This window comes from Thermobia domestica, chromosome 16 (genome assembly GCF_964235325.1).
Source record: "Thermobia domestica chromosome 16, izTheDome1.hap1.1, whole genome shotgun sequence".
Lineage (NCBI taxonomy): Eukaryota > Metazoa > Arthropoda > Insecta > Zygentoma > Lepismatidae > Thermobia > Thermobia domestica.
Genome location: NC_137469.1, coordinates 24,421,103 through 24,438,416, shown reverse-complemented (window position 1 = coordinate 24,438,416; position 17,314 = coordinate 24,421,103). Strand labels below are relative to the sequence as shown.

The 17,314-nt window shown below is 38.0% G+C and overlaps 1 protein-coding gene across 1 annotated transcript in view; it reads left to right on the top strand.

The window, feature by feature from the left end:
- LOC145672949 (inactive pancreatic lipase-related protein 1-like) overlaps positions 1-17,314 on the top strand; it is a 112,804-nt gene that overhangs the window by 88,731 nt on the left and 6,759 nt on the right. The window contains exons 7-8 of the mRNA XM_081742199.1: positions 1,725-1,839; positions 11,890-12,084. Coding sequence (XP_081598325.1) covers positions 1,725-1,839; positions 11,890-12,084 — 310 coding nt within the window. The remainder of the gene's footprint in view (positions 1-1,724; positions 1,840-11,889; positions 12,085-17,314) is intronic.

Genomic DNA, 17,314 nt, shown 5'->3' with positions numbered 1-17,314 from the left:
CAAGACAGAGTTACTTTGCACTTTATGTATAACTTTGCATAAGATATAAAAAGAGTTGTACAGCCCTCTGTCGGTAGAACCACGAACTGTAAAGAGAAAGTTTCAACTGCCATCGTAAGATAGAACATCTAACTGTATTTTGACTATAAAGTTGGCGGTTTGCATCAGTTCTAATTAGCCGGAGGGTTTATTCTTGTGGGTATGGAAAACAGTCATTGTAAAAGCCGACAAAATTGGGAAGATATCACCTACAATAATTTCTGTCAAAGTTAAGTCAGTTTCGTGCAATACTACTGTGTATAATCGAACTTTGAAGCAATTAGTTGAAATGGAAGTGTGAAACGTTTTAAAGCCATAAAATATTAAAAACTGGGAAAAAGGCGGTTTCAGCCTCTAATCGAGGTTACTTTGCACCGTTCCAAACTAACCCCTTAGATAGGAAATTATTACTGCTGGTGCCTCCTGCCTTCCAATTTTAGGTAAATTTCCTATTTAGGTAGATGCCGGAATGGATTTCTTGTTGGAAAATAAATTAGGAACAGTGGTAGATCAACAAAAATAGTTTGAGAGGCTTCGAGCAGATTTTTTTTTTTTTTTTTTTTACAAATCATTATACTTTGGGGGAGGGGGGGCTTTGAAGCTTATACGCATAGGAATGACTAACATTAGATTTTTTAGAAAAGAAATCATGTAGTTTGGTTGAGCCTGAAACCCCAAAGCCCATAAATCTTCCATTAATTATGGTTAGGATGATATTCCTGGACATAAAGAGCAACCAAGGCAAATCAGTTCACGTTTTTTTTTTTTTTTTCTGTTCCTGAGTTAGCATTTTTGTGGAACATATGGTAAACCATCAGAATGTGGTTTCTGTTCCGGTACCAGAAGATACGTAGATAATTTTCTTTACACATATCGATAATTCATTACCGATACCGGTACCATCATTCTAATATCAATATTTGTAGACTGCATGCAGTTTTGTGTAGGAAGTGAAATGAATAAATAGTGATAAGGAAACATTACAGAGGCACATTGTGTTCGTATGTTTAACATACTTTTTGCATGTGGTTCAAAGCATAGGCGTAAATAGCACCCCCGCAACCTCCGCGGCGTGAGGAGGGGGGCGCACGAGCTCCAGGGATTGAAAATATATAGAAAGTAGGGCGAAAATATACAGAAAGTAGGGGCGCATAACTAATGGTTGCGGGGGGCGCTGAAGCTTCAAGTAACGCCACTGGTGCAAAGTATCCTTACCTATGGGGTTACTTTGCATCAAAGTTTATATTTAAATAACCATGGTCATCCTTAATGTTTACTAGTGTACTTGCACGAATGTTTCCCTATTATCCGCCTTATGCAGAGTCGTTCTGATGCGTGATTAGTGTCATACTAAAGAGTTCGACTAACATATGTTCCCTGCAGTAGTCAGGCCTTTAGTATGACGTTAATCATACTTAAAATGTTTCTGCATCGGCCATATATGTTTAAAATGCAGTGTTCTAAATGGTTACGTTTGTAAGTTACATGCGATTTTCTTTAAAATTCCTTGAATCTGGTGCAAAGTAAACCCGCTTTACGGTATTAATTCGTTGCTATTTTAAACGTTTTGAAGATTTTGTAATTTAAAACTAGGCTTAAATACTTTATTACATTTCTGTACATATGTATTACGTAAATTATTAATTGTAAAGGCACGATATTATCTTTTTCATTTTTAATTTTAGGTGAACAGATAAGAGCAGCTATTGAGATCTCTGACAAAACAATTATCACAAGAGGAGAACTTAAACTGTTATTGGACGTGAGCGGAAGATTTGCTAAATTCGATATGAATGCTGAGTAAGTACTCTGACATCTGAAAACAGTACGTTTTAAATAAGAGCCAGTCAAAAGAAGTTGGTAGAAAGGTAGAAGTGTACTTATATGCCAATGGTTTTCATTAATGGTAGAAATAACGATGCCTTTGCAAAAGAATTCGACTAAACATTTACTCTATTAGGATATCAGGCTCGAGATTCCTTTGACGAAGTTTTATTATTATTATTATTATTATTATTATTATTATTATTATTATTATTATTATTATTATTATTATTATTATTATTATTATTATTATTATTATTATTATTATTATTTCTTTTGATGATCGTGACCAAGAGCGCCGATTTCTCCGTAAATTGGGGGGGGGGAGATGCAGAAGGTATATATATGAGGATTTTAAGACAAATTGCATTCAAATCATGCCAAATATTGTATATTCAAAAATACAATAGGTGGCCCACATGAGCTTTGGGGGGCCGGCCCCCAGCGGCCCCTAGGATCGGCGCCCTTGATCGTGACATTGAAGTCGATTCTGCACTCTGTCTTCTTCACTTCTTTGTCCGACTGAAAGTGGTTCTCTTTCCATTTATTCTTGAGACTTCCAAAACATAGAACTTGCGTGAGGACAAATCAGAACTGTTGAATGCATTGGACAGGACCACTAATATTAATGTTAGCTGTATGCGCTCTGGTCTTGTCGTGAAGGGAGAAACATATCTCGTGAGAAGAGTATACCTTTTTTGGTGGATCTTGATCTGTCACAGTGATGTAAAGGTAGAAATGGCCATTTTTACAAATCTGGGTTCTCTTGGGCTCACGCAGACTCAGGCAGAACTCCTCACTCATATCCTCGGAGATATGGTGGCTTACTGGTGATAGATCGCTTACCTCTCGTGAGTGGGATCCCTGACTCGATCCTCACCCAGTAACTTTGTACTGGGCAATATTGTGTTCGTGGATTTTCTCGGACTATTCTCATTTCTTCCCACATTCTCATTCTACCAATTTTTCCATCATCATTCATTTGCCTTAATCCTCCCTTAGCCTCACTGGCATTATCGTGGGGCTAATGCTCCCAGAATGAAATACACTGAAATATTTTATTTCATTTTTTCATTTTACTCGTTTTCTCGAGTTGGGACTCTCTATTTTAAATGAGACTTGTTTTGTTCCCTTAATCCCACTCACACTAACCTCTTTGGACTCGGGCTCGCTAAGGGATCGAACTCACTACCCTCAATGGGACTCGCGCTTGCTCGGACTCGGGTTCCGACTTGCTATTCCACTTACACGGTTCATGTTTCAAAGGGCTTGAGTTCAATTATGAGATCAATTCCGATTGAGCCGTTCTTATAACTTTAGATACCGTATATGTATCAGTCTTGATGAAGTATAGATGGACATTGGTGGACGGGCTTCTCTCTAACTATGGATGTACTTGAACCTGAACCCACAAAGTAGGGGTGATGTATATACGAGTATTTCCTGCAAGCTTGGTCAAGGTAAGATCAAAACCGGTTACCAAAATTGGGGAGGTCTTATGCATTCCGCTTGGGCAGCACTTTTCTCATTGGTATTAAAATATTTAAGCGCGTCCATAAAGTCCGTTCCAACCCCGAAAAATCTGAAACGGCGAGACAGATATGAAAACAGAAGAAAATGTATTTCACCATTTCAAAAGTACAACGTATCAAAGTAAAATAAATTGTCCCAGAGTATCCCGCAAGGTCCCAAACAGGGTCCGACTCATTTTTTCTTTTTCTTTTTCTTTTTTTTTTTAATGGAAAGGTGGGTCAGCTTGCATATTGTATGAAAGTTGGTGTTAAATGAAAGTGATAAATCAAGTCTCGACTCTCTACGATAAGCCTGTGCAAAATACTAGTGGGTCAAAATATCAACACAATCTTTATTTATTGCGAAGTTTATGTCCACAGATGTACCGAAGTGTTCTTGAATCGTTCTAGATTCCTTCTTGACTTTTGGTTCCATTCTATCACAATTTATAGTGTTTAACTTCAGCTTTAATATGTTAACTAAACAAAACATATCCTAGTTGATTGATCAAAGTGCATTTTAAGTAAAACCTGATTTAATTTTAAGTTTTAAATATTCACCACAAAGCACCAAAACAGTAATCGTCCTACAGGAAGACATAAATTACCTTATAGGCTGGTGTAAAATATATGACACTTGGAACTTAATAGCAAGAAATGTGACAGTATCAGGCCCGTAGCCAGTCCAAAAACTTAGAGGGGGCCCGGCTGAAGTTAGGGGGGCCCGATCCAACCATATGATAGTTCATCACCATATTATAGTTCTTATGCAAGCCTACTGTAAAATTTTTAGGGGGCCAGCCAAAATTTAGGGGGAGCGGCCCCCCCAGACCCCCCTGGATACGGGCCCGGACAGTATTACTACTACTCTGAAAAAGTCTCCTGTTCCCTCCACATACCATATCAATGATTCCACTATTACACACTCTGCTAGTCATAATGATCTTGGTGTCATCTTTGATTCGAAACTTACATTCTCTGACCACATCTCCTCAATACTTAAGAATTCAATGCACATGCTAGGACTTCTTTATCGATTTACTGGACTACGCACTGTAGCATCATTAGCAACTTTTTATAAAATTCTAATAGCGTCCAAGATTGAATACTGCTCTCCCATATGGGTCATGGCAGCACCTACACATCTCTCTAAACTTGATTTTTTTCTCAACTTCTTTATTTCTATAGTACATTTTCGTGTTCCCGCACTTCGAATATTATCTAAGGAGGAACTCTTGCGACATCGAGAGTACGCATAAGTAACTTTAACCTGAAATTTCTTCATAAGATAGTTAATGGAAACTTAAGATCAGAAACATTACTTCAGGAGCTATCCTTACGTGTCCCTCCCCTCATAATCCGAAATACCCACCTATTTAATCTTGCCCGCCCTATTTTGGCAATAATAAAGAGGTCGTCTTTTATAGAATAACGAAATGTTATAACCTTTCAACAACTGAGGTGGACATTTTTTTTTTTTCGAAATACCGGTGTTTGAAAGCAATTAAACGACTTTTGGTGAAATATTGTATGTGGGAATTTCTTCAATTACTAATTAAACAATACTTTGAGCTTCGAACAATTTCTCTTACATGGTCGATCACTTCAGATGTACGAACAGTTCTAGGTCTGCCTGGTGTATGCTTCTTCATTGCCTATATTGTCTCTTTAGTATTCCTTACCAAACAGATAATGATACGAACAAATGGTAGGGTTATCCTAATGTTTGTCTGGGTCTGTTATAGTCTTTTACAATGTCTCTGGAATTACCTAATGTCTGTCTGGGTCTGTTATAGTCCTTTACAATGTCTATGGAATTACCTAATGCCTGTCTGGGTCTGTTATAGTCCTTTACAATGTCTCTGGAATTACCTAATGCCTGTCTGGGTCTGTTATAGTCCTTTACAATGTCTCTGGAATTACCTAATGTCTGTCTGGGTCTGTTATAGTCCTTTACAATGTCTTTGGAATTACCTAATGTCTCTTATAGTCCTTTACAATGTCTCTGGAATTACCTAATGTCAGTGTGGGTCTGTTATAGTCTTTTACAATGTCTCTGGAATTGCCTAATGTCTGTCTGGGTCTATTATAGTCTTTTACAATGTCTATGGAATTACCTAATGTCTGTCTGGGTCTATTATAGTCCTTTACAATGTCTCTGGAACTACCTAATGTCTGTCTGGGTCTATTGTAGTCCTTTACAATGTCTCTGGAGTTACCTAATGTCTGTCTGGGTCTATTGTAGTCCTTTATAATGTCTCTGGAATTACCTAATGTCTGGGTCTATTATAGTCCTTTACAATGTCTATGGAATTACCTAATGTCTGTCTGGGTCTGCTATAGTCCTTTACAATGTCTCTGGAATTACCTAATGTCTGTCTGGGTCTGTTATAGTCCTTTACAATGTCTTCGCATTTAATTTCTCAGGTGTTCACCTTGGACATTTATTATATTGTGAAACATGCTAACTTAAATTTACGCGTTAATTAGTACTGCAAACTAAATATCCATATAATGCTATGTGTAGCGTTATACCTTTGAACTATTAATCTCCATGGTTGATTGCTAGCCTAAAGAGATAAAGGAAGAAAAGTTTTGTAGTAGAATTTCAATACACTGTGCTTCAAGAATAATTTGGACGGAAAAATTACGGAACGTGGAATGTGTCGGCAAGGAAATGAGTGTTCTTTGAATGGGCATGGCCTAGAGTTTCAGAAAGTCGCTGTTAGATGTCAGTCAAGGCGCCTTCTTAGTTTGCAGTGGATCAGAAGTAAGATGGCGATCCGCTCAACAGAAGGCATCTTGTGTACTGCAGTTTGCAAAGACTGAGTCAGTGATTTCGGTCCAGTGTACTTTTCGTTGGTACCTTGACATTGATCCGCCTACACCACATACCCTCTTTATCTCGTGATATAGAAGAAGTGAAGAACAGAATAACAGCCGCCATAACTGCTGTAAACGCAGATACATTGTGTAAAGTTTATGACGAATTTAGCCTCTCTAGATATTGTTCGTGCTGTTGCTGGAGAACACATAGAGCATTTGTAATAGCATAGCTAAAACTTGAAGAGCCTGTGTGCATTTTTCAATTTATCCCATTTTTGTAGTATGCTTTTATCAATATATATTTACTTATAAAATCAGGTTATTCTTTTTAAAACACCCTGTATATTGACCTTGATCATTTACGGAGATCCAGCTATTAGATTTTATTACAGAAAATAGATAAACAATCCAAAACTTAACCAAGTATTTTGAAATTGCGCGAAAACTTTGTTGGTATACACGGTACAAAGACAATATATCGACAAATTGGATAGGGCAATAGCAAACAAAAAACTCTTATGTACATAGGACGAAACGGCATCATTTTCACGTGGTAGATGTTGAAGTACCAGGCAAGGTGCTGATATAACCCAGAATGTCTCATAAGCACAGGACCATATTGCTGTATGGTCAAAAGATTACAAAAAGTTATACCCAACAAACGCAGTAACCTAAAAATGAGGTTCGTCAATTCTCGATTTGTCTGTAGGAATCTTTGTATCGCGAAGATCGATCTGTTCCCGTCTGTACGTCATTGAATTTGTCGGTTGTGACTTTCTGTGTAATCTTTTTACCCAACAGTGATATCTTCCTGTCTTCATGAGACACTCTGCCTTATATCAGTGTCTTTACTGGTATTTCAACGTCTATGACGTGAAAAGGGTATCACTTTCAACTTATGTTCATGGGACATTTTCCCCTTAGCTTCATGTTTATGGTACATTACTTCCTCCCAGGGCCGGATTTAGGGGGTGCAAAGGTGCACTCCCCTTAGTTGTAAATATAGACTATCTAAAATGAGAAATTAGCAATGAAAATAGCAATCCTTTCCGAAAATTTCTGCCATTATGTTTCCGTTTGGGGCTTTGAAAAAAGCAGTAGCTCAAGTCGATTTTCAAAAGGTTGAAGGAAAAGGATGCACCAAGCAAAACAATATAGCATTTGTCAAGTACGTAGCAAAACAGAAGGCAGGAGGAGAGAAGAACATTTTTTCCTCCATAACCGTTCCGACTCTCTTTAAAACACTTTCCTCCGTTCTATCGTTCTATGCATCAGTGTTGTGAGGGGTAAGGAATTGCCACATGTCACTTTAAAGAGTTTCAGTGTGATTGGTTATTTTGGTAGCTATTGGTGCACCCTCCCTCAGACAATCCTGGATCCGGCCATGATTCCACCAATTTGAAAGTGTATTATCTTATTACTCTGTATAAAACTAAGGTAAATTTTGATATTTTGATGTCTTGAAAGAAACTTCTGTACTATACCATTCAAATTCTCAAGTAACCCTACGAACCTATCTGCCGCATTTAGTACGTGAAGCCATCTCTAAAATTCCCTGAAATAATAGCTTATAATTGTAGATTATCAAAGTGTTAAATTACTAGTTTCCTAACGAAATCAGTTCGTAACACTAATTACCAATTAACTCTATAACCTATGGAACCCGGAGGTTTAATTTCGCTTTCACAAAAGCTCTCCGTTGACTTCTGTCCTTATCCAACTGGAGTTTCTACTTTGTACATATTATGTATGTATCTATTTCTACATGTTAAGAGTCGTCACTGCAGCGAAATTAAACTACCGCTAATTTTGGAGTTTTTCGGTACTATCTTCAAAACAAATAAAAATATTCGAAAAGCAGAAACGTAGTGAGCTAGACAATACAATTTTGCATGTGATACCTTTACCATAATTCACTTATCTGCTTTTGGTATTCCACTATTTACAGAACCCGCAAAAAAATTCTAAATCTATCTACATTTACAAATCGAAAGCAGATAGATGAGTTGTAATAACGGTATCACATGCAAAATCGTTTTATCTAGTTCGCTACGTTTCTGCTTTTCGAATATTTTTTTTTATTTGTTTTGCATATTACAGAAAAACTCCAAAATTAGCGGTAGTTTAATTTCGCTGTAGTGAAGACCCTTAATATGGATTTCTGCGAGATCCATCTTAATATTGTTTTCCCATTTATGCCTAGATCTTCCTAATGGACGTTTTCCGATTGGATTTCCAGTCACCCTCCTGAGCCTCCTCGACTTGATGACACTATCAAAGTTTGGTAAACGGTATAAATTACGCAATTCCTCGTTATGAAGTTTCGGCCATTTGCCCAGTCCCGTTCCTCTTGTGTCCGAATATTCGTTTCAGGATTCCCAAATACTTTCAGTCCATGGGCGCCCGCAGGATATTTTCCAAAGAGGGGAGGCAAGACACACACACACACACACAATTGTTAGAATGAAACCCAACAAAACAAAACTTCATTGCTATCAGCACCACGTCAGCAAAAGAAACAACAAAGAGCAAAATTGTTTTCAACTCAACTGACGGATACCATCATTCAAAATACTTAGCATTGCATGCAGCATCAGGATGAATATAATTATTACTGAAAAAATATGAAACATCACATGGGGTAGAGAAGTAGATTAAAATCTTAGGGATGTATTTGACTATTTTTTTACTCTAAATCATTTAGTAAATGTTGATTTTAAAAGTGTACTACTGTCACCAGAAAAGCCCATAAATGTTAACCTTTTTCGAAAATCCAGGGAGGGGCAATTGCCTTCTCTTGCCCCCCCCCTCTCTGTGGGCGCCCATGTTTCAGTCTACGTTCTTCTCTTAAAGTAAGCGACCACGTTTCGCAACCATAGAGTGCAACAGGCACTATTATAATTTTATATATTTTAAGCTTTAAATTCCTCGACCGAATTCGCGATGACAAAAGATTTTGAACTGAATAATAACACGAATTCCCTGCTTTCAGTCATTTAATTTCTTCGTGAATATGATTTTGGTTTGTTAGTATTGTTCCTAGATATTCGAAAGTATTCGCTTAATCGAAAGTATTATTTGATACTTTGACACATCCATAATTTGCAGTATTATGATCCCGGGAAAACTTCCATGTATTAAGTTTTTTCTGTATTTACTCCTAAATCCATGTCCCTGGAAGCGTTTATTAAGACCTTTGCATTTCTTTCTATTGTTCACCTACCATCTCGTATCAGATTTTCATCATCAGCATACGTCATAACTTAGTGAATATCATTCAACTCTAGGCCCCGGTTACTATCTTTGATTTTCCTTAAAGCGTATTCCAGGACAAAGTTGAACAATAATAATGCCCGCACTTTGTAGGATTAAACAAATACTTAATATGCAGGCACTTTGTATGATTTACAGTCCATTTGACTCAACTTGTCCCGTCTGACAGTTGCTTTCATGTTTTTCCCTTCCTGCACGTGGTCACAACAATCAGGGAAGAAGAACTGTTTCTATGGCAACAGCACGTTCAGCCAATTATAGTGGCTCATTTCTCTCGCTCTGCAATGGTAAACATTCTACCCTTTCCGTATGTTGCCATTTTGAATATAAACAAATGCACATTGTTTTAGTCGAATGTCAACTTGACTAGCGGACCTGCTGGTTATTGAGAAAATTGTTTTTAGTTCTCTTTTGCGCCACTTAATGTTATAAAAGTGAGATTTACTTGCAATGAATAATTTCATGTTTCAACACCAGACGCAAAAGCCGGCAACACAGCATTAAGCACCACGTGCATGCAGGTAGCTGTCAGAAGGGACAAGTAGTATCAAGTATAGTATAGAATAAAGCCTAACACAGAGTCCGAAATCTAAGGCTAATTCAGGGATAGTGTTGTGCACCAGGCGAGAGGTTTTCAAATTTGAGATGAGACTGCAAATCTTTCGAGTCTCGTGAGCTAGACTAGTTCACCAAGTCTTAGAACACAAGTCTAAGAACACAAGTCTAAGAACACAAGTCTAAGAACACAAGTCTTAGAACACAAGTCTAAGAGCACAAGTCTTAGAACACAAGTCTAAGAACACAAGTCCAAGAGCACAAGTCTAAGAACACAAGTCTTAGAACACAAGTCCAAGAGCACAAGTCTTAGAACACAAGTCTAAGAACACAAGTCTTAGAACACAAGTCTTAGAACACAAGTCTTAGAACACAAGTCTAAGAACACAAGTCTAAGAACACAAGTCTTAGAACACAAGTCTTAGAACACAAGTCTAAGAACACAAGTCCAAGAGCACAAGTCTAAGAACACAAGTCTTAGAACACAAGTCTAAGAACACAAGTCTTAGAACACAAGTCCAAGAGCACAAGTCTTAGAACACAAGTCTAAGAACACAAGTCTAAGAACACAAGTCTTAGAACACAAGTCTTAGAACACAAGTCTTAGAACACAAGTCTAAGAACACAAGTCTTAGAACACAAGTCTAAGAACACAAGTCTTAGAACACAAGTCTAAGAGCACAAGTCTTAGAACACAAGTCTTAGAACACAAGTCTAAGAACACAAGTCCAAGAGCACAAGTCTTAGAACACAAGTCTTAGAACACAAGTCTAAGAACACAAGTCTTAGAACACAAGTCTTAGAACTCAGACAGTTTTAGTGTTAAATGATTCATACTATGCAAACTACAAATTTATAAAAAGTGATTGTACGAAAATACCGGTACTGATGCATTTCAGATAACGAATTCTAATAAACCTGTACAAAATAACCAGAACTCTTATGGGATTCTTCACAATACCAGAACACTGTTAATACAGTGAAACCTCTCTAAAGCGGACAGGCGTGGGGAATCAAAAATTGTCCGCTTTAGAGAGGTGTCCGCCTAAGAGAGGTTTCAATAGCTTCTTACGTAAATTAATAAACAAGGTAATATGAAATGAGAAAAAATATTTTTGCATGAATCACGTAATTATGAATATCACCAAAATGTTACTATACCTGCATTATGTTGCGTCATCCAATTCCCTATGTTCGAGACACAACATGGGAATAAGATGTTATAGTTCTCTGCATTTTACAGTTATCGCTACTTACTACGTTCTCGGTGTGTTGCTTTAATTCGTAAGTTAATTGCAGTCCAGTAATGACTTTTTTGAAAAGACAATATGCGTATTTGTGGTCAAAAATACCAAACTTGTCTTCTGCTTGGTTAGAGATTCCACCCCGCGGGACAGTAGGATGATGTGTCATCCCAAAGAGTGGGCAACTGTCAATCAGTTTTGTTTCTGAAACAGGTTAGGTGGAAGTAGAATGCAAGCAAAAGACATAAGGGTGTTGTGGAACAGAGACCCTTCCTCATGGTTGCTGAACAGACAGTTGAGGAGGCAAAATGCCACACCCTCATGTTCTGTGTATTTTTACTGTATTTTTCAACTTGTTTTTAGATAAAGTGTCCGTAAAAGGAGGTAAATAATACTTAGACAAGAAAGACTGTCCGTGTCCGTACTAGAGAGTGTCCGTTTTAGAGAGGTTTGTCAATATGTTTTTTTTTCCTATTACAGTGTTTGGGGATACAAAATATGTCCGTTATGGGAGGTGTCCGCTTTATAGAGGTGTCCGTTAGTAGAGGTTTCACTGTATTACGTTACATTTGGACTACAAGGTGTCCTATTATGATTTTAATTTCCTTCTTTTTCAGTGTATCCGATGTGATTCGTGGAGGAGAGACTTTGTCAACGGTGATTGCCACGGAACCAGGTCTTTTGACCCCAACTGAGAATCAGAGCAAAGTGATGGCTAGTATCACGTATAAGCCCTATTTTACAATGAAACTCTTGGGACCAAATCATATTTATTTCAACACTGTCACTATTACTGATGAAACTGGAAATAGGTGAGTTTTGTTTTCTTTCTTTCTTTCTTTATGGTTATGTTAAAGCATACATTTACTTTTTTTTAATGTTTCGTTCAGGAATTTTATTTTTCGATTACAATTTGTCATTTCAGTTCAAATAGATATTTTACGAATGAATGATCGAAGAAAAACTTTACAAACCCTATTATGGCTTATGTATGAGACATAGCTGGTAGACCAACACCAGATTATACAGGTCACTCAACAATAATCTTCGATGTAACCACAGTTTTTGTTCAACCTCTTATTACAACGGCAGACAAAATTTTCTATACCATTTGCATAGAAATCCGAAATCTAGTTCTTGTAGCCAGCGTCAGGCAATGGTTTAGACAATGACATGCCAGATGATGGTAGCGAGCCATTTTTTGCTTTAGAGCAGGGAAATGGTGAAAGACTGGGCTAGGTCAGGACTGTAGAAGGGGTACTGTAGTCATTCGAAGCTTAATGTCAGTGGTTGAAGTACCCCATCAGGATTCTGCCGCCTATAGTCGGACAATTTGTCCATGCCGACCAGATGCCGCGGTCGGATATGCCGGCGCCGGACGCCGGCATCTTTCAGCGCGATTTTCGACCGCGACGAATAGTTGCCTTGGCGAGCGGTCGGCAAACAGCCGGAAATGAGCATTAAATGCGCCGGCACCGCCGTCGGAAAGTTGTCTTGCCGAGCAGTCGGCAAACAACCGTAAAGGCGCAGTAAATGCGCCGGCGCCGCCGTCGAAAAGAGGCCGGCATAAGGAGTCGGCAGAGGGTCGGAAAGAGGCCTTTCCGATTGTTTTGCCGGCTCTGACGGTCGGCAACAGTCGGCAAAGAGTCGGCAAAGGGAATTTTACTTGACAGATTTTCGACCGCTTGCCGCCTCGGCAAAAGGTCGGCAACTTTGAACAAGTAGATCGTCGTGCCGCCGCGGACGGGTGCCGGCTGCCTCCGGCGGCCCGCCACCGTCGACGGCGGCAATCCATCTTTCCGACCGCGACGTCCTGATGGGGTACTGGGTCTACGGCTGTGTCCAAGGTTGTCATGAACAATATTGGTCCGTCTTTCTTTAAAAGCACAACAACATTTCCCTGCATATTACTTTGAAATCTAGCCCTTCCCGTACATTTCTACAGTTTGCCTTTGAATGTCAGCAGGTGAATTGTTTTTAGCCCACAGGAACCTCATTACTGACCTTCTGCTCTTGATCAAGTATCGAGGCGAGTTATCATTTTTAATGTCTGCTTCTCGGGTATACATGATCAGAATCCAAAGTCTCCAAACTTGCACCAAGAGAGACATGCTGTTAATCTACATATAATTGAGGGGATGAGCGCAACAGTGGTTTAACCCACATTTTTAAAACTGGAGAAAAATCAAGTTAAGGGGGCAGACTACTAAATATTTTTGAAAGACTAATAATTTTTCTTTTGCCCATTTTTCGTAAGTGGAAAGAGGTAATAAAATGTTACTTACCACAATAATAGATAATGCTATTCTACACCCGAAAATACGGATCGAAAGAATTTTCAGTGTTGCCATCCATAGAAATAGCAGTGTAACCAGAATTTGAATTACTCAAAAATTTAGGTAAAGGCTGCGACTAGAAAAATAAACTCAACGGTAATTGATGACTTATCATGCTGTCTATCCTTTTTGTTTACTACTTTTTAAATAATATTTCTATTTATTTTATAAACCTTATATAAATTCTTACAAAATAAATAAGTCATTACAAAATAAATAGAAACATTATTTAAAAAGTAGTAAACAAGAAGGATAGACAGCATGATAAGTCATCAATTACCGTTGAATTCATTTTTCTAGTCGCTGCCTTTACCTAGATTTTTGAGTAATTCAAATTCTGGTCACACTGTAATTTCTATGGATGGCAACGCTGAAAATTCTTCCGATTTGTATTTTCAGGTGTAGAATAACATTATCTATTATTGTGGTAAGTTACATTTTATTACCTCTTTCTACTTACGAGAAACGGGCAAAAGAAAAATTATTAGGTTTTCAAAAATATTTAGTAGTCTGCAGCCTTAAACTTAAATACATGTGGTTTTTTGTACAATATACCAAAAGCAACCACAAGTGGTTGAATGTGTTACATTGTATATATATATATATATATATATATATATATATATATATATATATATAGTACAAAAAAAACACATGTGTTTAAGTTTAACTTGATTTTTCTCCATTTTTAAAAATGTTGGTTAGACCACTGTTACTCTCACTCCTCAATTGTTCGTTAAGTTATTGTGAATGACATAAAAGTTCTATGTTTTGTAATCTTTTCTCGATCATCCCTCGTAATTCCTTTGTTAAAAATCAGCTTTTTACAAGGTACATATAATTTTTTCTCAAACTACATTGTATATTTTTTGGCCGATAAATTATATTTTTTCCTGTAATTCTTTAACTGCTGAAACTAATATTTCTTGTGATAATAGGTGCTTTAAGTAGCTGTGTAAATTATAAGTGGATGGAAATTTTAAATTCTTAACCGACGTTGGTCAGTTCATTTGCGCTTTATCATTTAGGATTATTAAAGATGGCGTAGGGAAACGAGAAAATTTCAATGGACGTAAAGTGCACGAATAAACACAGATGAAGTGCAATTAAAGATGGAAATACATTACAGACTATGCTATTTAAATTGAGATTAACTATCGCACTTAAATGTGACTTTATTTCTCGACTACGACATCGGAATGATGTGTTCCATCTCAGCGTACAGAGAGCTCCTTACTGGCTAAGCAGTTAGCGTACGCCCGTTTTGCGTGGGAGACCCGGGTTTGATTCCTGGCGGGAGCTCATGTGGTTCGGATTCCACGTTAATTAGTAGGTCCCATCTCATATAGCCTCGCTGCTGAAAGAGACGTTAAACTTAAAATCAACTCAACTGAGCGTACAGAAACCTTTAGACTGCTTAGTATATCATGTTTCGAAGAATGCAGGTGATTTCTTCTGCTCCTTCGTGGCTAATCGGTTAGCGCACGCGCCTTTTGCGTGGGAAACCCGGGTTCGATTCCCGGCGGGAACTCATGTGGTTCGGATTCCACGTTAATCAGTAGGTTCCGTCTCATATAGCCTCGCTGCTGAAAGGGACGTTAAACTCAAAATCAACTCATTCTTCTTCAACCCTCCGTTTTAATTCAGCGATGGTTGCAGGACATGTGCCTTCCACTTTGTCTTGGAGATATCCTTACAGGAAAACGCTGTGTCTACTGAGCTCAGGAAATCTCGGAGGCATGGAGTATCATCATTCTTGTTAAATGATTTTAAAGTGAACACAGTTTGCACACAACTCCAATGTTCTGTTATTATTAAATGGCAAAGCCTTCTCCATGATGTCTCACCATTTCCGAACAAGTGCTGACGCTACATCAAAACTTTCCACTTCCCTGCAACTTATTTTTACTTACATTTCTTGAGTTTAGTTAGGAGTTAGCTATCTACTTGATTCTAGTTTCGCATCAGAACAGTTTGAATGTGCGATGCTAATCTATTTAAAAAATACTAATATCAAAGAAGTTACCTTGCGGACTTGGAGAAAATTACTGTAAGATTTGGAAGTTTCTGGCAGGGAAGTGACAGTAGGACAGTGTACTTAATTATTCTCACACTATATACAACTTTGATATTTTTTATCATTGGAAGGATTATTTTGAAGAAAATAATATCTGTTGAGACAAGTCATAGATTCCTAGATTCCTAGTGCCATCTGCCTCATATTTTCTACTAATCTGCTTTTGACCTGTATACGAATTTTGGAGAAGAACTGTTCTTTTCGATGTCACTTTTGAGATGTATACTAATTTTGGAGGACGTCGCCAAAGGCTGAAAGAACCTTCGCGAAATGTAAGCATCATCAACTTGGTACTTGGAAAAATCTATTAAATTAGGCATCAACTTTCTGAGGACCCATTACTTTGGTTCGATCGGGCAGGCGGGCGCATCAGCGACGGTGGCAGAGGTTTGATTTTTGCATCATTCCAGGTAATGTGAAATCTTATTGTCTCTCATCGAACTACTTTGGACGGTGAGTTATTTTTCTACAAATTTTTCGGATAGTTAGAATGTAAATAGAGTGCTGTTTATGAAAATTGCAACATCAAGGAGTAATTACAAGTAATCCGTCAAAATTTACAGGTTTTGTACGGCAAAAAATGACGTATGAATGATAACCAATCCGTAGGATGATGCATGCGCTGTTAAGCCAACGAATTCGGGTCGGTGGGAGAATACAAGGATATTTCCAAAAGTTTTCTGTCTTGTACCTCTGGTAGGTAATAATGTATCAGTTCCAACCGTTTACTTGCGTCAGTTCGTTGGAAGCAGTCATTTGAATCAGTATCTGTTCATTAGCTCGCCTACTGCATGGCAATACTCCAGAGCACATGGCTGTTATTGCCAAAGCTGAAGTGCTACGACTGGGCTGTACAGTGAGTACTGAATGTCTTCGAAACCAAAGTTTGTCGATGCTATCTTGGCCTGCGCAGTCGCCTGGCTTTCTATAGGCGACCTTATTTGTCATGGTTCTCCAGCAGACGGTATAGGTATCTTGTGAACTCAGATACAAGAGTGTGGCAGCTAATTTCTCAGGAACATATCCAATCAATGCCCTCTTCCATTCGATGCCGCAGCGTACAAAGGTTCTAATTTAAATATGTACAGTCTTACACTGAGAAAACATAATTCCAGATTTAGCGGGAATTCTTGGATAGCATGTTATCTGGTGGGAACACTATTCCGAGGCTAAAGTTTGGCGTTCTCGGACGGTGGTATCGATCGTATTAAGGGGTGAAATATTCATATTTAATGTGGTAACGGAGGTCAGCAAATGAAAGCAACAGGTTCTCTTAAATCTGGAGTTATTTTTCTCAGTGTAAAGGCTTTTCGTCATACTTCTGTATATTATATCTAAGACTTTTTAACAGTAGTGAAACTGTAATAATTTCTGTACAGCATTGTAACGAATCTGTGGTATGATTTTAATTTAAATCTCTGGTGTTGCAATTTTCGCAAGTAGCAGTGTACAACTTTGTGTGTGTGTGTGTGTGTGCGTGTGTTCGAATACTTTTGTCATGATTGCAGAGCAAGTAGTTTTCCTGTTATTTTTCAGAGATGATTCGGCTTTTGTACACTACTGTTTAAAATATATCGTACAGACAGATGTATTCGTTCTAGAAACATACCGAAAATGAACATCTCGTTT